General features: G+C 35.6%; 1 protein-coding gene across 4 annotated transcripts in view; it reads left to right on the top strand.

Annotated features, from left to right (window-relative positions):
- The first annotated feature begins 1,463 nt into the window (after positions 1 to 1,463).
- Nf1 (neurofibromin 1) overlaps positions 1,464 to 24,546 on the top strand; it is a 52,190-nt gene continuing 29,107 nt past the window's right edge. Inside the window, exons 1-21 of one of the 4 annotated variants that reach the window (XM_074138293.1) lie at positions 1,464 to 1,699; positions 2,944 to 3,087; positions 3,169 to 3,352; positions 3,468 to 3,576; positions 5,023 to 5,129; positions 5,933 to 6,051; positions 7,224 to 7,352; positions 8,561 to 8,800; positions 8,869 to 9,062; positions 9,133 to 9,277; positions 9,858 to 9,986; positions 10,066 to 10,277; positions 11,335 to 11,518; positions 13,223 to 13,409; positions 13,493 to 13,534; positions 16,240 to 16,313; positions 18,067 to 18,219; positions 21,335 to 21,501; positions 21,735 to 21,906; positions 22,240 to 22,379; positions 23,444 to 23,659. In XM_074138293.1, coding sequence (XP_073994394.1) covers positions 1,640 to 1,699; positions 2,944 to 3,087; positions 3,169 to 3,352; positions 3,468 to 3,576; positions 5,023 to 5,129; positions 5,933 to 6,051; positions 7,224 to 7,352; positions 8,561 to 8,800; positions 8,869 to 9,062; positions 9,133 to 9,277; positions 9,858 to 9,986; positions 10,066 to 10,277; positions 11,335 to 11,518; positions 13,223 to 13,409; positions 13,493 to 13,534; positions 16,240 to 16,313; positions 18,067 to 18,219; positions 21,335 to 21,501; positions 21,735 to 21,906; positions 22,240 to 22,379; positions 23,444 to 23,659 — 3,107 coding nt within the window. In that variant the 5' untranslated portion in view covers positions 1,464 to 1,639. The remainder of the gene's footprint in view (positions 1,700 to 2,943; positions 3,088 to 3,168; positions 3,353 to 3,467; positions 3,577 to 5,022; positions 5,130 to 5,932; positions 6,052 to 7,223; positions 7,353 to 8,560; positions 8,801 to 8,868; positions 9,063 to 9,132; positions 9,278 to 9,857; positions 9,987 to 10,065; positions 10,278 to 11,334; positions 11,519 to 13,222; positions 13,410 to 13,492; positions 13,535 to 16,239; positions 16,314 to 18,066; positions 18,220 to 21,334; positions 21,502 to 21,734; positions 21,907 to 22,239; positions 22,380 to 23,443; positions 23,660 to 24,546) is intronic. The other 3 variants (XM_074138294.1, XM_074138295.1, XM_074138296.1) reach the window with 3 other exon arrangements.

The following is a 24,546-nucleotide window of genomic DNA, read 5'->3' on the forward strand; positions in this document are numbered from 1 at the left end:
AGTTAATTGTGTTAAATTGTTTGTAAGTTATTAGTCAATACAATGTGTACTATGTACAGAAAAAAGTAGTAAAAATGTGAAGAGTTTGATTTTTAGAACCCAACCGCAGACATTAATGAATAACTGTATGGTGATATATATTGTGAAAGAGAAATAGTTCAGTTTAAGAAGAGTGTAGCTTCACATTTGAAGAGTTTATCAGTGAACTAATTGCTTTTGAACTGAAAATGGATGGCTGCTCAGGTTATTTAAAGTTTGGTAAGTAGAAAGTTTGAATTGATTAAACTATGGACCGAAAAGAACTGGGATTGCAGAATCAATTAGCTAACGATGTTGAGGCCATCTATATGTAAGTATTAATATACATATGTAAGTATTAATCCAATGAGGTAAGTGTATCATTTAAAACAGGATTCTGTTCTGTAAAGGCTATTTCGAGCTAATCATACTGTCTCGAGACGTGGTTTCCAGCAATTCTTTTAATACCAATAAATACGATGCAAGTTCAGCATATTTAACTGGCCCATTAGAAAAGAGTCTAAAGCTCTTTGGGGCCTGAAAGTTCATATGAACCATGTTGCCAACCATTCTTGGTCAGTTTCAATCAATTTCTCTTCGATGAAAATTTTATAAATCTACCAAAACTGAGGTAGACTGCATTTGTATAGAAATGTACTTTCGCCAGTAAAGTTCTAAATAAATAACGTAATAATTAATAAGAATGCGTTGATTTATAGTTTATAAAGTAAACCAGTTTTTTCAGGTGGGGCAAAATGTCCAACTATCGTTTTCAATTATTTATACATATATCTATACTTCTAAAGTAAGAATTAGCTCACCTATTAACTAGAGTTCATTAAATTCCTGGAAGTTTTAAGTCTTACAAACTTACTGTTTTGTGCCCTGTGCCTACAAAGAACATTATTTTCTTCTTTTAAGCTTTGCTGGTTATAACCAAAAGTTCCGGAGTGTTGGCATTACATTTATGTGGAAAAATTAGCGGGAATACTCACAGATTTTGACTCAAATGTTTATTTTTGGTGACTGGATAATTGATCTATGTTTTGAAAATTAAACTACCTTCAGTTATCCATATTACGTTCGCGGCTTACTGCTAAAGCAATAAATGAAAAATTTATTTGATTTCTGTTCGAAAGTAATTTATTTTTGAATAATTGAAGATTATCTAACAAACTTCTTTCCTTACTTGGCCGAACTTTACCAAAGTGGAATTTTTTTAAGTAGTCTATAGGCCCCTCACTGATAATTTAAAAATTTTGATGTAAAACATTCTGATTACTCTTAACCTGAAATCGTTCCTAGTTATGATAAAATTAATTATTTCTGTAAACAATTGTTTTAAACAAAATAATAGGCTAAAACATAAGCTACGTAGGGGAAATTTAAACTAAATTTGTTCATTCACTTTTCTCGCAGGACTGTTTAAAAAGAAGCTAAACCATTAGCTCAGTCAATGTCAATACCCAGGAGGTTGTAATGTTGTTGCCGATAGTTTATTGTGGTTGTTGTTAGTAATTTCGATAAAATGGGAAGTGTTCGAGAACATTGGTCTCATGTTTCTGGAATGGTTTTATATAAGTAAATTAAGTAAGAGATATTTTTAAAATATCTCTCAAAAATGGCAACTCAGAAACCTGTTGAATGGGTTTCAGCTTTGATCACCAGATTCGAAGAACAGGTAAGTTACAGCTTTTAGCTGGTTAAAGAGAGGTTCATTGGGCTACTTAAGTTTTAGTTGTGTGAAAATGAGAGTAAATCGTTCGTAATTTTCTCTAGCACTAAGAAACCTATTGCTTGCTTGTAACTGTGTCCGTGCAACTTATTATGAAAGAAACCAAAAAGGTGGCAAACGCCGTCCCCATATCTATTCTACATATTGATTTAGATGTCTTGATGTGTTTTGAGTGCCAGTGAGGGTGCTAGCGAACTCTTAATGAAATCTGATTGACTGCCACTACCAAGAATGGCACGGCATTAGTGTGGAGCTCCTTATCTTCAATACTGATAATTGCTGTGACAAATATAACTTTATTCTTCTTTATAAGAATATGTAGTCACAGTTTGAGTTTATTTAAATTCAATTTTCTGCGCTTCTGAAGACTAGAGATCCTTTGTTGTGGTCATTTCCTTATGTGCTTTTTCATCTCTTCTAAGGATGGTATGGTATCGCTTCCTACATACCTTACAGCTCCGTGGATGCTTGCATTGAATTGTATTGTGACCACATCTTAAACCCGCTGCTAACCTAATTTCTGAATACCAGTTATGTTTAGAAAGCGTAGCAAATCGTTCACATAGTAAAGAACGCAAAGAAAGGTTTGCCAGTAAGAGGTAAGACTTTTATTTGGAGGATAGAAGAGTTTCTTTTTGATATTAACTCCTCTTGTTTGGTACTTTTGTTTAAAAAAAAAAAATCTTCTCTTGCTCCTTTGATCCTACAATTGTTCTTCCAAGAATCACGTGAATGTTTAAAGCGATGTCGTTTTAGAAGAAACGTCCATTGCAGTTTCAGTGGGTTCGTCTTCCTTTGTTTAGATTTCCCAGCTATATGCGGTACTTGGATCCAATTTTGTGAGTATTACACACAACATTAGGGTACTTCATCCAACGACTAGTTCACCTAATTTCTTTGGATCGTGTCGTAGAAACGTGTTGATGATCCAATCTTCAAGCAAGCTTCAGTATGGGCCTTAACAATAAGCCCAATAAGCCGTTAGTTATGAAATCTCTCTTTAATTTGAGACCAAGCAAAATTCCCTGAAGTAACTATGATTTCTTAAAGTACCATCTATAATTCATGAATGTAAGTAATGAAATTTGTGCATCTTACTTTAGACCGTTAGAGTTGTAAATCGTGTCTAGAAAAACGGATATCTGTGCATCTACTTTCCGGTAATTGTGTGCATTTGTTCTACTTTACAGTTACCATGCAAAGCTGGCCCGCAGACCACACATTCTCGAGTAAACGAAGAACAAAACCAATCCTGTCTAATTGAAATTAGCAGATACAGATTCTCTCTAGTCATCTCAGGACTTACAAAAATCTTACAACGTGTCAATGAGACAGTCAGTTTGTTTATTAAAAAAATCTTCTCACTAATAATTTGGGGCCCGAATTAATTTAATAACTACTGTTTTTAATTTTAGTATTTGTCTGTGATCAACGTGCCTAGACCACATGGCATTGAAATCGAACGGAATTGTTATGAGTCTTTGCTCATCGTGTTGGATACTCTGGAGCAGTGTCTCTCCTACTTACCTAAAGACACTGCTCGCTACGATGAAGCTATGAATGTGAAACTGTTATTAAGGGAACTGTGTCAGTTCATAGGTGAGAGCATGACTTTATGTGCCAGCAAGACATCATATAATTGGTCAAGTTATATAAATTGCTGTAAGAAAAGTGGTGCAAATAGTTTCCAGATCATGTTAATTTTTCGTTTCAGATCCTAGTGACAATCCAAATGCTATGCATTTAAAAAATTTAGCGACTAAAGTCTTATTTGCTTTGAGTTTGAATTTCTTCAATGCAGTTTTTAATAGGATTTCAGCTAGGTAAGTAAGTTTTGCACTTGGCCATTACCCCTTGAGAAATTACAAGATTAAAGCCTTACCTAGATTGTGAAAAATTATATGGCATGGTTTTATCACATATATAATTTTAAACCTACCTAAATGTGATGCCATGAAATTTGAAGGTTTTTCAATAAACTCATGAAGGAGCTGGAACGATATTTGAGCAATTTAAAGGTCTGGCAAACAATGTTGAACCTTGATTGTTTTTCCTCTCAGTATATAATCCAAATCTGTTGGTTCCGCATTTGTCCCTCTAGCGTTGCACACCATCCGCACTGTACTTAAGGTGCAATTCACACTCGTGTGGCATAACTCTGCCTTCTTTTATACTTTTGTAACTCCTCATTATTATAGATAGGTTAAGGTAACGCGATTTTGGTCTCTTATATTGAGCATAAACATAGGTTTAAAAAATAAATTTGTAAAGCGGATCAAGGAAAGGAAATAATAAGATTATTGGACGCTAATAACACTAGTTGATGCGCCAGAAAGAAAAAATAAAGTAAAATAATAATGATATTTTTAATTATAGAAGGTAAACATATATTTCCCATAATCTTAGAGTTAATAAGTAAAACTGGAAAACATGCCACAGACCCTATTTCCCGCTCCTGCTCCACCATTTTCTCCTACCAACTAATAGTTCCCTCGCTGCTTTTATGTGAAGGTATGTATGTACAAATAAAATAAAAAAAGTAAAATTATAGTTCTATGCCAAAATAATAAATGTTAATAAAATCTAAATAAAGAAAATAATTACTGAAAATCCAAACCCTGGAAAAATATCGAAAAATAAAAAAACAATACTGCAAATTAACGTCGAGTTATGTAAAGTAAACACAAATTTGTGATGTTGGGAAAAGTGTTAGCTGCTGATCTCGAAAGTTGGATACTCTTCTCTCTTAAAATGCCATTTCAGTGTGTGAGATACCTTTATCCATTTTAGTGTATATTATCAAGAGGATAATTGTGTTGCTTGAATTGAAAGATAAAAGAAAATTTTTCGACATTAAGTACGACTGTACAGAGTTGATTATTTTTTTTTAGATTTTCTTCAAAATAGTTCCTACTATTTTCTTTTAACTTCTTATAAGCTTACATACATATATGTAATTGTATAGCTTTGGTATCTAAGTATACATAGGTTATGGGAAGTTTTCTTTCTGAAGTGTCATTTCTGTTTAATGAATGGTTTCACAAGTTTTATAATGTTATTAAAAACTAATAATGTTTTAAAAATTCAAAAATAAAGACAGTTAAAGAGTTAGAACTTTTAATGTAGCAAGAGCAAGTCGTGCGGGAGTATTCACCAAATTCTTATCCTACCTGTCTGTACTGAAGCCAAGTGGCTTTCAAATTTTCAAATTATTTTTTGAGAATTTAATTATAGCAAATTGATTATATTTCCAATTAACCCAATTGTAGGTTGCAAGAATTGAGTTCCTGCAATGAGGAGAACCCAGACTATACGGATATTGAGTTAATTCAATACATCAACGTGGATGTAATCAAGCTTACAAAATTGTTAAATGGTTTGTATTCATTGAATGAAGTATTGACAGTATTTGAAGTATATGTATATAATATTTTGAATATGTGCAGGTATGATTTAACATGTCCGTGGCCGCTGAAGATTTGTTTTCGTTTGTAGTTCAATGTCAGTTGCTTTTGTGTCTACTGTGAGGAAAGTTTGATGTTCAAGCTTTTTGTTGTTGTAGCCCCCATGTTTTCCCAGTTTTTTTAAGAATATATAATAAAAATTATGAAAAATGCGTATAAATTGACAAAACAGAATAAATGAATAAAGTCATAGTTGAAAAGAAAGAGAGGGAGGGAAAAATAGAAATGTTAAAAAGATGAAATTATTAGGCTAAAGAATATGTAAATTATTTAGGACCGCCTAGCCATAGACATGGACTTGAGTAGTCCACCAGAATCTTCTTGGTTAAAGTGGGTAGACTCTTCACTCTGACTTGACTCTGATACACACTGACACCTGGTCAGTGAAGAACAACCCATGGACTCTATGTTGCTGTTTTCCAAATTGTTCTGAACTTCCTCTTATAAAAGAATACGCACATTTCTCTTTTTGCTTGAAGTACTTTCAATGTCGGAAAGATCAATGTCATGCTCAAAGATGCCGGAACGTACGTACAGAGGTCAACCAAAGGAAGATCATTAGTCTATATATATTATTTAGATCTTTATTGCTTATAATAATGGATTAGTTGTAGGAAATGATTTAAAATAGGACCTTGCCTGTATTCCAAACAACAAGCTTAATTGGTTTGACTAAGGAAGAATAATATTAATTTAATGTCTCTTCTTGTTCAAGAAACTATATCCAAGTTTAAATCGCTGAAGAAGTCAGTACACCAAGTGCTTATGGTATCGTTAGAGCGAGCCATCTGGAATTGGATGGACACCTACCCCGAAGAGTTCGCCGATGTGCAGGTACCTTGTTGTTTTTTCTCACATTAGTGAGAGTAAACGTTGAAATCGAGTAAGTGACCTAGCTATTATAAGAAGACTTATAGCTTTGCCTCTAAATTGTCCGTTATTACATTATATAGATCCATCTCCTATGTATTAATTTTATGGGTGTGAATTGTAACTTTAAAGATATTTTCCGGACCATAGGGACCTCAGATTTCAGGCTTAAATCCATTTGACAACATCTCAATACTTCTCTTTTTTATAATGAGAGAAGCTCAAAATTCACAATTTTAAGAAAAGTATTAGTGATATTTGCTCTGCTTGTTAATGTTGCGCCATTTTATACCCTGTTAGGTTCACCTCCGATAAGGCATGAAATTAATAGAAATGGTAAATGTGATACTTCGGCGATACATTGCTAAATGGAAGTGATAGAGAAGGACAATATTATTTTTGTGGTGCAATGACTTCTGGCCATATATCTTTGTTTCTTCTTTCACTTTATTTCACCCAATTTGGGAACGCAGACAATCTATTTACCCTTATAGCGTCCAACTAAAGTTGACCAGCATGGTTTTGTGGAGCCTCAGGTATTTGGATTATTAAAATAAAATTTCATCTCTTTTATTTCAATTTTAACGTCTTAACCAAATTATGTAGTTTTATAAAAACGTATTTTCTTTAAAGCTTTATTGGAGGTATATTGGTTTTAGTAGAGATGTACTCGGATACTTGTTTAAAAACTCATTTATTCCCTAACCACCACCTTTAATAGGGTACCACTTTTCTTTGAATTGACACCAGAACGCTTCTCAACCAGTTTTTCAAATCTTCCTCAAACTGCCAGTTTTGGTAATCTGTGTTATTTCTTAAAATCTTTACTATCCAATGGCTCGGGATTTTGTGTTGCTGTATCAAAAGACATCGGCTCTTGTCGCCAGATTGTTAGTCTCATGGTTGTTGGATGCTTCCTTTTTAAGCTTTTATATCCTTTATCGGTAGGTGCTCTCTGATATAATGGAAGCTCCATTATTTTCCCTTGCACTCCTTTTAAACTACAATACTTATTAGTAGGTTTTTTCTTTAATTTACTCTAGTGTAGTTTTGTTAACTTATTCTATACAAAACTCATCTATATGCTCAAAAATATTAAAATCTCAAATGTTCACATTAATGAATTTTTACTTCAGCAAAAATCGAACGATGAGTTGGCAAAGTGTGCGGACTCCTTGTTCGACATCCTAGACCAGGCAGCTGATAACAAGAAGTGCAGAGTTTCCTCGTGGCCGCTGCAGATGATGCTGCTAATATTATCACCGGTAAGTAGGTATCTCGGAGTTCGTGGTAGCCTAAACGTGCATATTGTGCAGCGAAAGCCTAAAGTCGCTGTATAAAACAGCTTGCTGCACTTCTTCATTTTATTACTTCATTTTCTACGACTTTAACCCAGTTTGAAGCCAATTTTATGCCCATCTCATACCCATACTGTCTGCAGGAAAAATGCTCCAAACTATCCGTTTTCACCTGCTCATTATTTTCTCTAAGCAAAAAGTGGGCCTTAGGGGGAAAAATTTAGTTATTAAGTTGTGCCTGGTCTAGAGACATTGTAAGATTGGTAAAAGAGGAACTAGAAATTCAAAACTATCTATCTACTTATCCAGTTTTACATGAGGTAAAAACCTTTGTGACTTTCTCTTCGAAACTTATTTTTACGATTAACCGAAGAACGATATTTTTTAGACAAATCGGAGTTTACACGTCTTGTATACTCCCATGTCCGAAATTAATACATTATTGATCGCGTCATATAGCTCAAGATGAAACAATTTTCACCGGGAAGATAGATATTTTACAAACTTCAAGTCGTGCTTTGATTTACATGAAAATCAACATAAGTCTCATACAATTCAACAAGTTAAAAAAAAAGCTGTAAAATTATTTAAATGGTTTCAATTGCTATAAAATTTCCAAAAACGAAGGATTTTTTTGTTGCAAAGGCGAATGTTAGTTAAAGTACTTAGAAAACCCTAATAGTGATATAAGGAATCAGTTTACAAGAGTAGGGTAAACAAAGTAGAAATTACTTTAATTAAATATGTGAACCGTTTCTAACTGGCTGAAATGACGAGATGATGAAGTGTTAGGTACTTAGTGTACCTATTGTCATTTAATCAGCCCTTATACTTAACTTTTTTAAAAGAATTAATTTCAAAAGTTGTTTAAGAGTTAATTATAGTTAATACTTTACTTAGGTGGGTGTGCATGAATTCTTCAGTTTGAATCTTTTTTGACCATTTACATTTCTGTTTTAATTTTGCAAATAAATATATTTTCATTCATTTATAAGGTTTGTGTAGTGAAATTTGAACCCACTTATAAAGCTTCTGTCGATTGTTAATTACATTACCTGACTCAGAGATTTTGACTGGGAAAAGTCTGACAGCTCTATTGACGTGGCTAAATCGGCTTGTGGTGGTGGAAATCAGGAATCAACCGCAAATGATTGATTTCTTTATCTTTTTCGCAGCGTATATTCGAGGAAATATTGAACGCAGATGTCGGAGCCCCCTGCTCGCCAAGACACTCCAGGAAAAAACAGTTCGTAGAGTCTGTGAAGCGTTCGATCGGGCCACACACCACCAGCAAACAACTGACAGAAGCAGCGGCGGTCACCTGTGTTAAGCTGTGCAAGGCAAGCACATACATCAGTCGCAATGCTGTCAACGTTGCATTCACTCTCGTACAAAATATTATCTCTGATCTTAAGGTAATAGTCATTTTACTTTTCCTTACTGCTTTCTGTATACATGCTTCTAATGGGCCCTGTTTTTGCAGGCACTCCTATTCAATCCAACCAAACCGTTCCCCCGTAGCGGACAGAACCTACTTCTACACGACATCGAGCTGATGATCGACTGCTTCGTGTCCTGCTTCCGCATCAAGCCGCACAACAATGAGGCGCTGAAGGTATGCCTCAATCCTCACGTTCCTTGTACTTACCACTACGTGCTGGTCAGCTCTTTGTACAGGTAAGTTGTGATTTTGTGCCACCTTTTGAGTCTTCAGTCTCACTAATTTCTAACATTCGTCCTCTTGCAGAATCATCACACAGCCCAGATTGAGCTGGTGGCCGCAGATCGACTTGGTGTACACCAAGTCATCCGAACTGCGTTCTATGTTCACGGACACTCTGAACAAAGTGACTCAGGGTTACATCTCGCACACTCCACTCAGGATGATTCAGGTAAGAGTTCTAGTTACACACTCAAGCAAGTCATTTATTTACTAAGTAATTTCTCAATCATACTGCCGTTTTCAGTAATTTTTGAAAATAAAGATTATCATTTATATTAAAACGACTAAAATTGCGTTTATTATATCCATTAAACCCATTTTTCAATCAATTTGAACCATTTCTTTGTTAATTGAATATGCTAAATATCAAGAAACATTTATTATAATTTTTCTCTTTTAATATTTTTTTGTTCCAAAAAGTCTTCGTTCTAATATAATATATAATTGACCCAGAGATTGAAAATCGGAAGTAATTATTGTATTGTTGTTGTTATTATTATAAAATCTGTTCAACAAGTAACAATTCGTTTATGTAATTTCTAATTCGTATTTTAAATTGTAAATCCGGAATCTTGAGAATGAACACAAGTCTAAACGGCTTCAGAAAACACTTCATTATAGTTAGGAAAATAAGAAATACCTACCGGGAGAGGAACTCAAACTCAAGTTTTGCGGCAGCGTGTACTTTAAATAGAAGATACTTTGAGATTTTAAAAATAGCTTGTTTTGAAATGACATGATTTTTCTAGTCACTGACGATGAAGAGCAAGGATTCGACAACCAAGTTCAAGGAGAGAAGCGAGGAATCACCTGGCTACAAGGTGTTGTTGCTCTGGATGGTTCGCCTTATTCATGCAGATCCAATGCTCATGTTGAATGTCAGTGAAATATCATGTACAGCTTAGATTTATGTTTGCTTTATTTCAAGAAGTAATTATCAAGCTTAAAACCACTCAGTTAATATCTTGCCTACAGAATCAAGGCAAAGCCGGGCATGAGATACAAAGCTCCACGCTAGAATTGATCAACGGCCTCGTGAGTTTGGTGCATCAGCCAACCATGCATGATATTGCGCATGAAGCTATGGAAGCTTTACTCGTACTGCATCAACCGGAAAAAATTGAAGTTTGGAATCCTGAAGCACCCATAAACACATTTTGGGATGTAAGGTAGACTTTAATTTTTTTAAGACAGTAGAGGCTTAGTCTGTTTCTCTCTCTCCCTCCTCTTTTTGGAGTGTGTATTTTATTTAGCTCTTGATTCTACATATTCCATTTTGCAATATTAATAGCATTTTAGTTATGACTTAACGTAATAATATATTATACAAAAATTGTATGGATATAATGTGATTATTAGCAATTGACAAACGGCCGCACTAACAATTCGCAAAGAGAAAATTAGAAAAAGTCAAAAAGAAAATCAAAAAGTGTTAGCTTATTTCCTTGAACACTTTTTAATTTTGCATATCCGTGGCAAAATGTTAAAATAAAAACTTTTAAAAGCTTGTTACATATAAAAATTAGTGGTCTCTCTAACTTGAGATAGGGAACCCACTTTGTTTCCTTAATAATTCTCTTAAATGAAAAAGTGGTTAGGTCCACAATGCTGGATATGGCGCTAAGCTGCTCTCAATTGATGCAGCGACTATCCATTCCAATCTTGAGGTGGTATCAAATAATGCCCCACAAAATCTACTCAAATACAAGCATTTTCCATTTCTCCCGTCGTTGCACGCATGTTTATTGTATCCCTGACCGGTGGAGAAACACTCAGTCAACAATGTAGTGCTAGACGGTAATGTAAGTGAAGTCGAAATCTCTACTCCAAACTGAAGAAACTACCTCTGATGATGGATGGAAGTCCAAAACCGGTCAGGGATACTATAGGCATGTGTGCTACGGCGGATAAAATTAAAATTCTCTCAATTTTGTGGCAAAAACTAATTTTGCAGATCAACCGAAAAAATCTCCAAAAAACAGAGGTGACCATGCCTACTTGGCGTACGGTGATTTATGTTTGTGTTTTGGAGAGAGTGAGAGGGTGATGGTGGGGGGAGAGAAAGCAGAGCAGTCTGCAGTTCATCTAAGACATTGGTTCTGATTGCGACCAGTTTAGAGTTGATCTTGATGCTCTGGGATACTTAACTAGAGTCTGGAGTTTCAAAAGAAAATCTTCAGATGCCTGATTGGTGGTAGACCAACTAATATACTATTTTGATTTCAGTTCTCAGGTGCTGTTCTCTATTTCTCAAAAGTTAATACAACATCAAATTGTCAACTACACGGACATCTTGAAGTGGCTAAGGGAAATTTTGGTGTGCCGCAATGAGTTTCTGTCGCATCACAAGGACTATGCAAATGTTGGTAGCCATATTGCCATCTGCAAACAGGCCCACATCAAGTTAGAGGTATTATGCAGTTCGTAAGTACAAGTTACCGTAAGTGTGCTGTACGTATGGAGTGAATATTAGAAAACAGCCCTTAGTTTTTGACTGTTGTATACAAACTGGAACTGTGGAAACAAATGGTAGTCAAATGTCGTTATGTCTGGATTATACGTTTACCGATCTCGGCTAAACTCTTTATTACTTAGACGAACTTCGTAATATGCGTGGTTTGCTGCTTCAAGTAGTGGGCGATCAGACAGTCAAATAGAGGAGTTTGGCCGAGCGTTATCTTGCTGGAATAAATTTTGTTTGCGACTGAACAATCCTGGATTACATTGGGCCTTTTGGAATAAAAATTCGGCGAGTTTTTGGCAGTAAACTGCAACAAATGCAGTTTAATCGCGAAGATATTCCTAGTACTTACACATTTATGTTCCAGCAAACTCATAACATTCAATTTTTCTTAAATTGCCCTCTTCCATCTCGATGTTTGGCCGGAGATCCAACTACTTATTTTATTTTTATTTTTTGCTTCAAATTGATCAGTAGTCACGTCATTTTACGTGAAAATATATTTTCGTAAAAGCACTTGTCAGATGGTTAAGAGAAGTTGGCGTCGTGGTGGCCACCTTATGCCATAGAACGCACTGTCTCAAGTTATATGAGTTGGTGTAAAATGAGGAACCACTCAAGAAATACTGGCACTTACTTGTTAACTCAACTTCAGCTATTGGATATGGCGCTAAGCTGCTCTCAACTGATGCAGCGACTATCCAGTCCTAGCTTGAGGTGGTATCAAATAATACCCCACAAAATCTACTCAAATACAAGCATTGCTTCTGTAGACTGGATGCAACCGCTCGGGCTAACGCAAGAAAAATGTTTTTAAAGGAAATTCTCTTAAAGGCTGCCTAATTGTACCTTTTCTCGTCCACTCTCAGACTTATCTCTTCCCAACTAAAACCTCACTTTCGTTTATTTCTAATATTCTTGGCTTTTAGCAGCAAATTAGTCTATTCTTGAAGAACGTTCAGTTGTTCTCAATACATATCCATTATTTAAACTTTCTGGCTTTTGGGCAAATTGACATCGATAGCATAAAAGTTGTGTTATCTTATAATAGAAAATGAACTGTAATTTCTCGAGTTGATCATTATCAATGCAGATACCTAGAGATTACATTGTTAATGTACACAGTTTGTTTTGCCGAAAAAGATTACTGCTGGGGTTGTTTGTAGTCTATATAAGCTAAAGCAGGTATTTATAGGTGGATGAAGTAACTTAGGTCTTATAGGCAAGCAATTTATTTCTGTAACGGAAATTTCCCAACTTCTGTCGGACAGAAAAGTCAACCCTTAGACTTATCTGCATGAAGCTCATTGCGAGAATGCTAAAAATAAACTCAGCTTCTTTCCAAGATGCACAATCCGAAGAATATACCGCGATCGTTTCAGATGCCAGTTCTGAATATGCATAATTCAATATTACTTAGGCAAACTTATAAACAAATATGCGTGATTGGCTGCTTTCTAAATTGTCAATTTCGCAGGTGTGAAGAGGTAACGAAAGGGGAACCTTTTCCCCTCTGCATCGATTAAGCAAAAATATGTTCGGCAGTTCGATAAAAAAATGACTGAAATGCTGGTGTCGAGAGTAGAATAAAAAAAATAAAATTATATATAATTGGAACACCAAACCCTTCACAGACACTATTTTCATTCCCAGGTGGTGTTCTTCATGTACCTGTGGAGTATCGATATCGAGGCCGTGCTGATCGCCATGAGTTGTTTCCGATTGCTTTGCGAGGAAGCAGACATTCGCTGCACATCCGAAGAGATCACTGTCACGGCGCTTCTTCCCAACTACCATCTCTACCAAGACTTGGCACAAGCTTCAACCATACTCACTACTGGTATGTGTTCATACACAAAGTTTTGCAAATCTCATGATTATGTCCATATTAGCATTAATTCCTTTGTTGCCTTCAAAATTTAGCTTGCGGGGATTCCCGATTGTATTATCGAGAACAAAATCATGGTAAGTGTTTCACATAGTATGTAAAATTTGAAGTACTCTGATATAAAATTTGGAGTACTCTAAAACGATTTCTTCTCCAAATCTCTAACTTCAAGCTCGTCACTAATTAAGCGGATCTGTGTCAGTATAGTGCTCAATCTACCACATACATAATATTAAGGGGAGCTTCAACGTAGAAATGAAATGAAAACAACTTTATTCTGGATCAGATAGGCTCCCTATGAATGAAAACCAAGTACAAAAAAGTGGCCTAATCAGGCTGACAAAAATGAATAATTAAAAACATTTCTTTATTAAAAAAATCTTAAAAAAATAAAAATAACTAAAGGTAAATTATCGTATCAAAACATACTTATGTATTAAATATTATATGATTGAATATTATGAACGTCTAAGTATAAAAAGGATTAAATTTGAATAGAAATACAATATAAATTTTTTTTTTTATAATTTATTAAGGGGTTATAGGCAGTCAGAGGCGCCAAAAAAGTCATTTTTTCAATTTTTTTGGGGGGGGGGAAAACGTGTTTACTTTTTTATTCGGGAACTTTTGCGTCATATCAGTCCATGTTTAAAGAACTTATTGTAATTTTTTCGTTACAAATTAATAATAATTGTACTAATGGCGAATATTTTAATGCAACACGTCAAAAAAATGCAACCCTCTCGTGGACATGATATCTTGAGACTGGGTCATCTGAAATCAAAATTTCGAAAAGATTTCGTTAGTAGATGACTTTATCTCGTACTTGAACGAAGGATTTAGAAAAAAATTGAATTTTTAATTTTTGGGACAACTTTAAAGTTCGAGTCACGATTTTCACTAAAAAAAATTGACCATTTTATGTTTGTAAAACAAGTTCTATTCATTGAAAAAAAAAATCCTTCGTCCAAGTACGATTTTAATATGTGTAAAAGAAATACGTAAAATTTCAAAATGATCGGTGAAGTAGATTTTGAGATATCGTGTTCACCGACTTTGAAAACGTAGTTTTGAGAAAAACGCGTTTAAAGTTTTCAGCGGTTAAAGGTTTGCGAATAAAACCTGGATAATCTTTTTTTCAACTTACACAGTGTCATCGATTCCAGGCCCATAAAATAAGTCCTCCACGTCTTCCAAAATGTCCAAGTTTTCCGATTTCTGCTGTCTGCGTAGGATTCTTGCCTCCCGCGTAGCAAGTTGAGCTCTGTGCTCAGCGATGGTAATTCGAACGGTCGGGGCTTGTAAACACTTTCACTCTTACAATTTTGCTCGGATCGATTTGAAATTTTAGGACAACATTCCTGAGATACTAAACTTTAATATAAAAAAATAAAAATAAAAAATCGATTTTTCAAATTTCTGACTGCCTATAACCCCTTAAGTTCTCTACAATCTGTATATACATATATAAAATAAGTAAATCAGAAGTACTAAGATCAATTGGCACGTGAAGATATAAATTTAAGGAAAATTCAAGAGTTGCAGAAATGGCAAGCTAGAATTGGAAGGGATAATGATAGAGGCGAGTTTTGAAAACTGATAGAGAAGGGAGGTGACGAATGTGAACAGGTAAAGAGTTCCAAAGTGAAATGGCACAAAAGGATTGGTCATTAGGCTGCTGTCCTATGGGAAGAAATATAAAGGTTAGGAAGGACGAAAGCAGGTATGTCGGCAGTGTACAGAGGATTTAAAGTATGGTCTTTAAGATTTAGAAGCGAAGGCCCAAGGAAGTAAGGTGGTGGAATGCAGGAAAGATCAGATTAAAGATATGTATGACTGGGTGATCCCTTCTCTGGAGATCCTGAAGATGAAATGTACAAAACAGTTCATTGAACGCTTTAGATTGCCTTCGAGGACTCCAGAGAGGCCCACTCAAGCCTGACTCCTATAATCCAAATTGGAGGAAATTAGAAGACGAGCAGTTGGCAGGTATTTTGGGGAAGAAGATGACGGAGCTAATTCAAAATTTTAAGGGCAAGGATGAACCGTTCGGATAATTGAGCAAAGTGGTTCTTCAGAAAAGTTACTGATAAAATATTACTCCAAGATTATTGATGAATTGAAAAGCGAGGATTGGAAGGAGGTCAAGGAACAGATTGGGAAGCTTGACAATTTTGAGCGAGAGTAATGAACCTTGTGAAACTCCAGAGAGAACAGAGAGAGGTGGATACGGGGGCACAAAAGGTAAGGTGACACACTGGGACGATAGGAGAGAAACGATTGTAACAACAGGAAGATACTATTGAAAAGTGGTGAATTTTGGAACTTATTAATGAGAATATTGTGATTAACGGAATCTATGGCTTTTGAATAATCAAGAAAGATAAGAATAAAGAGTTGTTTTTGAACCACAGAAAATTGTAAGTCATGAAGAGATTTTAAGAAGTGCGGAGTTGGTAGAGAATGTAGTACGGAAGCCGGATTGAAAGGAATTAAGGATGTTACTATTTTCAATGAAATTAGGAAGTTGTGACTAAACGAGGTGTTTGAGGAGATGGACAGGACACTTTGCATCTGAATTGTCCCAAGATGTGACATTAAAGATTGACTACCTATGCTAAGGGTGACTGTAATCATGCTAATCGAGTTTTTCAAAGTCATTGCTCAGTGCAGTATTCTGACTGGTCTGCTATTAACTAAATAATTTTGGGGGGAATAAGAACCTTAATCATGTCGTATGTTTTGGCTTTTTGCATATCCTCTCTATTTTTTCTGTTTGCAGGACGCGCCGCTCTTCAGAAGCGCATCATGGCACTGCTGAGAAAAATTGAACATTGTGTCAACGGTGTTCAGCCGGTAATGTAATTTATCAGCTCTTAGGTATTGGTAGTGGGATACCCAGATGAAAATTAACCCACATTAAAAGGTCAATCTACAGCATTATCCAGTATTGGATGATTTTTTTTTTGCGCTCACTAGTAGTCATTAATGTATAATATAAGTGGACTTAGTTTAATTTTTGAAGTTTTAAATCCTGATAATATTGTATAAACCATTTGATTTGGTAATGATGTGAATAAACCGGTTTTGTACCAGTGTTATAAAAGTAAGTAACTCTAGCTTGTAAGATTTGTTACTTGAAAAGTAACAATAAGTAAGTCCTGTAAAAACATATAAACTCTAGGTAAGAAAATCTTTAAAACTTTTTTAAATTTTTTATTTTGCAAAATATTTTTTACAAATTAATATCTCCAATTTGTGACTTTTTTAGTGGAAATCAAATTATATTTCATGATTTTACTAAAAGTTGAAATAAACGTAAAGAAGCTGTTGTGATGAAAAATTATAAACTCAAAATATTTTTGTGCCTTAAAAATGAAAATGTATCGTAATAATGAGATGTTCCACCACGTTTTTTAATCACCTCCAACAGTCTTTTGGGGACACTTGGTGCCATGTTTGTCAAAGTGCTGTCTGGGATATCTTCCCAAGATTGTGTGATCCTTTCTTTAAGTTCTATGTTTTGGATCTCTGGTTTCTGAAGGTCATAAACATCCCTAGCCAAGGTTCCCCACAAGTTTTCTAAGGGGTTAAGTTCCGGACTAAGTGCTGGCCAATCCTATACTTTGAGCCCATAATCCACAAACCATTGTTTTGTGGACCGTGCTTTGGTCGTGCTAGTAATAATTAAAGCCATCCGGGCCGTCGAGATTAAATTTTTTTTCATCGCTGAAAATTACACTCGACCAAATTTGACTATTCTGAATGCGTTTTTCCGCATACTGTAACCGTTGTTGTCCGTGGTGTTTTTTAAGTTGCGGTTTTCTTAAAACTTTACAATATTTTAAATATCTGGTTTCAGCTATCCACTTGCGCACTAAATTGGCATCACACCCCAGGTTGAATCGTTTCACGATCTGGGCAGAGGAAGCACAGGTTTTCGAAATTTTTCTTAAAGCAGCACGTTTCACAGAACTGGAAAATTTAGGATGTCTTCTTATCTTTTCGGAAATTCTCCGGACCTGAATTTAAAAAAAAATTAACTGCACCCTGGGAACAGTTTAATTCACAAGCGATTTTCCTTTGTGTCAGCCCAGCTCTTTTTAAATCCAATATTCTTTGTTGCTCAATTTCGGTTAATTGAGTTCTTCGCGGCATTATTTTAGAACGTTGGGGAACTTTATTTAACGTGAACATCACTGTTTAATAAATATTAACTGTAAAGAATTGATTTCTTACAAAAAATTATAAAAATAAACATGGATTAATCCTTTGAGTTTATATTTATTAACAACGTAAACAAGGTTAGTTTACAAGTTTTGTGATTATTGCATTATCAAGTATAGTAATACTTTTAGAGGTTTAGAGGTTCATCTAATAATCTTTTTTTTATTTAAAATAATTGTTTTAAATGCTATGAAATTTTTTCTGATTTTAAATATTTTCAATTCTATCTACTGAGTTTGTACTTTTTCACAGAACTGTATATGAGCTTGTCCGATGGTCGCTGACCATGGCCTTGCGTTTGTTGCAATTACTTGATCCATTAAAATAAAACTAAAAAGGTTTAAAAAGTAATAATAAATATTGTTCCGTACATAATCTTTAGGCTTGGGAGGAAACATTCCGAAACTGGGAGATGCTGACGAAGATACTTACGATGTATCCGAAAACGAAACTTGAAGACGGCCAGACAGAGCCATTTCACCGGACAGCTGGTAAGAGAAGGGCCTCGCATCAAAACTCGGACCATGAACTTGAGGTACTTACTCTCTTACGATAAACTAAAGAATTGCCATAAATAAATCAACATATGTGTATGATAAAAAATAAACAGCACTTTTCTGTTTATGAAATAAATCCTTCAATCCCAATCCAATGCACACAAAAATGGCTACACAACACTACAAACATAAGTATACCCAATGAAGTAGGTTACTTACTGAGTCTAGGCCCCAAATTTGCTCTACCCCCTAACAAAATTCCTGTCACGGACTTCATAAAAGACGCTGAATACATCATCAGCGACTCACCTTTGGACGAAAACATGAAAAACATCATTAGAGGAAAAACTACATATATCGTTACCAACAGCACTCAAAAACATACAAAACAAAACCTAACGCATATCAAACCACAACAAATAAAGAAAACAAAACAATTCCTTAAAGACAACCCCAATATTATAATCACCAACGCTGACAAAGGACAAAAAACAGTAGTAATGACAAAAGCAGACTACTAACAAAAAATGGACAACTTATTGAGCGATACTGACACTTACAAAAAAATTAGAACTGATCCAACCAACAAAATTCAAACAAAAAACAACTACATTGCAAACGTTCTATACAAAACTGACTGCATACAATTACACACGAAAATGACTCTTACTACCTACCTCCAAAAATCTATGGTTTACCCAAGATTCACAAAGGAACAGACTTCCCACTACGACCCATCGTATCATGCATAAATTCTTCCACCATCAATCTATCCAAATTCCTCATAAAACACCTAACACCAATACGTAACCATCAATACTACATCAGGAACTCTTTTGAGTTCATAGTCCATACCACCGTATCATCAGACTACCACCTCATAACATTAGACGTAATCTCCCTTTTTACGAACATACCAGCTTCCAAAGCAATAGAAATTATTCTTAATAAATGGGATTCCCACATCAAACAAATCACAAAAATGGACAAACAAACTTTTACAGACATCCTTCAATTTTGCATTAACACATCCTATTTCTCTTACCAGAACAATTTTTATGAACAGATAAAAATACTAGCGATGGGAAACCCCTTATCGCTGGTTATTGCAGAGATAGTATTAGACGACCTTTTCGACCAAATTACAACTAACCACCCACACATTTACTTTGCCAAAAAATACGTAGATGATACAATTCTATGCATTAATACCACAAAAACACAAGAAATGCTTGCACTTTTCAACAACTATCACCCCTCCATACAATTCACAATGGAACAAGAAACCAACATCCAAATTCATTTTCTTGACCTTCTGCTCATAAGAACAGATACAGGACAAATTAACACAAAACACTACACAAAACCTACATACTCAAGCCGTCTCCTTAATTTTTACTCCAACCAACCCCTATTTCAAAAAACCAACTGCGCAAACAATTTCATCTCACGCAACCTAAAACTTACATCAACCCAATATCATCAGGACATAATAGAAAGGTCAAAAACAGTTCTTCAACTCAACAACTACCCCCTCAAACACATTAACCACGCCATCAAATCATACTACGAAAAAACCAATCCAACCAACTCATCAAGAACAACAAACTTACAAACACACAACGGCACCAACCTATCCATAGAACCCAAAAAATATGCCTCACTACCATATGTACAACTATTCACAAAAAAATTAAAAACATTACTACAGAACACGACAAACCCAATCATACAAAAAACACCAACAACTCAAAAAGACAATTTTTTTCGAAGCTAAAAGACCAGACTGAAAAGGACAAACAATCAAATCCTATATACGAAATTGAATGTAAAGACTGTCACAAAAAATATATAGGCGAAACATCACAGTATTTAAAAAAAAAGACTACCAACACTCTTACGACACAAAACTAAAAAAGAACACAACAGCACTTTCCTTACACAGCACAGATAATCATCACACTTTCGATTTTCCAAACACAAAGATACTTAAATCAGAAACCAACACACAAAAAAGGAAAGTGCTAGAAATGATATACACATCTAAGACAGAAAACAGTTTAAATTTCAAAACAGACTCGAATAATTTAAACAACATACACGCAAACTTACTACAAAATACTTGACAATTGGCAACACTGACTTCCACACAACCTAACACATATCACACACAGACCGATCACACTCAGTCCATGAACAGACAAGACAGAAGACACACCAACCCTGTAAAGTAAAAATATTACTTTGTAAACTAGGTAAATAATTTTTGTAAATTTCATTATATTATACATATTCATTTTATTAGAATCATTGTTAACAATCTGAAAACATGTTCCACAGTCCTGAAGATGACCTAGTCCCTTGGTCGAAAGCTCGGCAGAATAAATATATCACGACTGAAATGGCAATTATTTTTTCATCCTATTAGATTAAGATAGATTAAACTAGGGCGGCCTCAAGGCCTACGCCACTGCGACCCCTTTGGATCTATTGTGGCTCCCCTCACTCTAAAGCTCACCCTCCAAACCTGTCCTTTTAATCAGACTCTTGATGCTGGAGAGCGGCTTTTGGGTAAAGCTCACAGGCCTTGGTTTTTCCTCCCCGAGAAGTAACATCCTTAGCCTTCACTGCTGTTAATATAATTTTATTTTCTGAAAAACTCTCTGATCCCAACTGGTGGTTTATTTTTGCCTGTCCAGAAAAGGAAAGTTGTTTTGTTTTTTCTTTGCATACAAAAAAAAAAGGCGTTTCCACGCTAACGCTTTTTTCTAACACATTCCTCTGTCTCTTCTTCACCCACCTATATTGCCTCTGTTAGCCTTACCTTACGCTAAATCTTTCTAATCTTAATTCCTGAAATATTTATTCCTATAACTATCCTCAGCACTACTTACCCTTAGTCTACAACTAAAACTAAAAAATTAGGTTTTTTGCAGGAAAGGAAAGAAAAAAAGACATGCTAAAGCCTCTAATGTAAAATATCTTTTTATTTTCTTCACAAAATTATGTGATAGGAGGTGGCTAATTAGATACTGTTCGTGGATATTTTGGAAAAGTGATTCAAAGAGAGCTTGAGATTAAAAAAAAAAAAACAAACAAACAAACAAAACAAAAGGCAGAATAATACATACTTTTACGTACTATGGATTACAGGACCAGATCAACGAGTGGGCCAACATGACTGGCTTTCTATGCGCTCTAGGCGGCGTCTGTTTGCAGAGAAAGTCACCTGTGAGGCCCATCCCAAACCTGGTTGACCCAAGGAAAGTGGCAATCTTGAACAACCCGAGTCAGGAAATCCAGTATTGTCCTGTCACTGAGTGAGTTTAAACTTTAATATTTCGTTTCGCATCTACAACTTCGTAGAAAGGTGTTTTTTGTTTTTTTTTTCTCTCTCTCTCTCAGTTATATATCAGTAAAAGATAAGGTAAGTTAAGTTACGATCTATCGCTCACTGCCCAAAATGAGAAAATGAAAGGAGATCCTACAAAAAATAAATACATAAATTCTCCATTGATTGGATTTCATTCCAGAATATGTCTTTTACTTGCAGATTCATTGGCCACTTGTTACGATTGCTGGTGTGCAACAACGAGAAGTTCGGCACCAACATCCAAAAGCATGTGAAGGAGTTAGTCGGGCACGAAATGTCAGCCGCGCTCTATCCCAATCTCTTCGAACAGATTAAGGCCGTTGTAGAGAAGTTCTTTGACCAGCAAGGGCAGGTACTTTTAGTCTAACCTAACAAAGTTGATGTTACTAACAGTCAGTTCGCTCTAGAATGGCCAGAACCCTGGCCACATCATATATACCTTATATAATACAGGTAATAGGTGTAGGCTTTCTACCAGCTCATTCTGCATATTTGAAGAAGACTAGATTGTAGGAAGGCTTTTAGACAAGGTATCTAGTTCCCTACTTAGCCTGCTTAGACCTAAGTAGACTTGCTTTATATTGATGACATTCAGAACGGACGTACTGCAGAAGGTGCTATTTTTACACCCTGCAGCTAGTTTACTTGTCTAAATTTGCTCAGCCATATGTGAATCTATTTCCAGGTGATAGTGACGGATATCAATACACTCTTCATTGAACACATCATATTCATCATGAAAAACGTGTTGGACTGCAAGAGCGAGCAGCCGGCTGAGCATCTCGGCGTGACTAGCATCGAGGGGATGATGCTAGCCACAGTCAGGTAGGAATGTGTGTATACGTGTGAAGAAGAGCAAGGTCATTTTGTGATCTTGAACTCGAGTCAAACATTCAGTCTTAGTTACACAACTAGGCTACATAAATGTGACATTTAGTGAAATTTGTACAGTTGCTGTAAATGTGAACACATGTAATATTTACCTACTGAGTTATGATCATATTAACTATTGACTAGAGTTCTCGGTAAATTTGCTTTTGATGTTATTGACTTAAACCAACATATTTATACCAGCGCACTTTTAGGTTACAAAAATATTTATTATTTGTTCTTCATAACCGTAATTGGTTATTTTTTTTTTTCTCTGACTAGTCTGTGTAAAATGACTATTTTTTCACCCAATAATCTAGTGTTTCATGAGGTCTCACTTTCACTACATTGGAGAAGGGAAAAACAATTAAAAAGAGCGTGTTTAAGAACAAATAATCATAAACTTTAAGAGCGGGTCAGTAGAGTAGTGTTGCAATTGCGGGGCTATGGAGGAGAGAAGAAGAATAAAAGTTGACTAATCTGTAATTGGAGTGACCACTCCGCATTACCTCGCATTGTTCATTTTGGACTGCCTGCGTTCCTTCCCCTTTTTGGTGGAACCGCATTAGCTCGGTCAACCTTATAATGAGCAATTATATCAAATTCAAATCATAATTTTTGTCAAATCAATATCGCACTGGCCTTACTTCTTATATATACTATATATAAATAACACTGTTTCGTAGTTGAAGGTTGGGCTCTTATTTAGTCCAAAGAGTATCGTTTCACAAACTTAATTCAGCATTTAACTCAATTAGCTACATTGTTACTGTACAATACTTAAATTTGATCTCTCTTCTGGTAGTACAGCTCTCTCTCTCCACAGTTACTAAGTTTCAAAAAAATTCTTTAAAAAAAACTAATTCTTATTGTTACTCCTAAGGAACAATGCATTTATTATTTATGTAAATTGTAGGCTAAGGAACTTCGTATCCTACGTTCATGATTACTAACACCACACCTAAATTCATATTTTTGTTTTTTACTTGTATAAGTTGTACTTTGCCCCATTGTTGCAGGTACGTGCGTCACTTGGACATGACGGTGCATGCACTGCACATCAAGACCAAACTGTGCCAGCTGGTGGAGTCCATGATGAAGCGCCGGGACGACTTGGCGTTCAGGCAGGAGATGAAGTTTCGCAACAAATTAGTGGAGTATCTCACTGACTGGGTGATGGGCACCTCACATCAAATTGCACCACCTGGTTCGGGCGATGTATCTGTAATCACCAGGTAATCCTATTACTTGGTTTGCATGCAACGTGCATTATTTTGCTGGCGAGATGTTCCTCAGAGTTTCTTCGTCTGAACATATGGTGATATCGGATAACTATTAGTTTGACGGGGTGGCCATATCGAAGTCCCTCAGCGGTCCAGAAGTAACTACTGGTGAGACATTTGATACTCGCTTCCAGGCGTGGACAGCCTTCCTTGCAGTTATCATTATGAATGAGAACTGTAGGTTTTCGATAGTTGGTTCCATCCAAAATGCGATTCGGGCCCAACCAGGTTGTTAGTGAGATGCTGTGGGTTCTCTCATAGTCCTTTCTCTGGCACCTAGTTTGTCGGCTCCCAACTAGGAGTAGTAGTTTAATGCTTCACACGTTGTGATTTAGTGAGAAATCTCTTTAAAATGGGGCTGGTGCCTGTTCTTTTCTGTAGAATTTGAGAGTCGGTGGAGGAAACGCCCATCCATCCATTATGACAGATTATTTAAGGTGCGTGAAAGCTAAATTTTAGATCATTAGCCGAAATAGGTTGACAACGGAGGAGCTTAGGCTGTTTCCTATTAAAATTATTGCTCCATTTGATTGGACTGTTTGAACTTTAGGTGGCTCAAGCCTAAAAAAAAAAAATTTCGCCAGCTCGGTGTACTGCTATTTTATTTATTTATTTATTTGTGGGGAGGGGTAGCTTTGTAGGCTATTAGATCGTATTAGGTTTTTTTCTTCTCAGAGGAATAATTATTATAATTATTATTATAATAATAATAGAAAAAGGATTAGCTATGTGGAAATTGGATTCCCACGCGGAGATCCTGGGTTCGAATCCATCTGCCGGCCCTTAGATTTTCTTTCCTAGTAGTTTCTTATAGCTCACTTTCTGGTGATAGGCAGTGT

The sequence above is a fragment of the Rhodnius prolixus genome, unplaced genomic scaffold (genome assembly GCF_049639745.1).
Source record: "Rhodnius prolixus isolate KJV_2025 unplaced genomic scaffold, Rpr scaffold_11, whole genome shotgun sequence".
NCBI lineage: Eukaryota > Metazoa > Arthropoda > Insecta > Hemiptera > Reduviidae > Rhodnius > Rhodnius prolixus.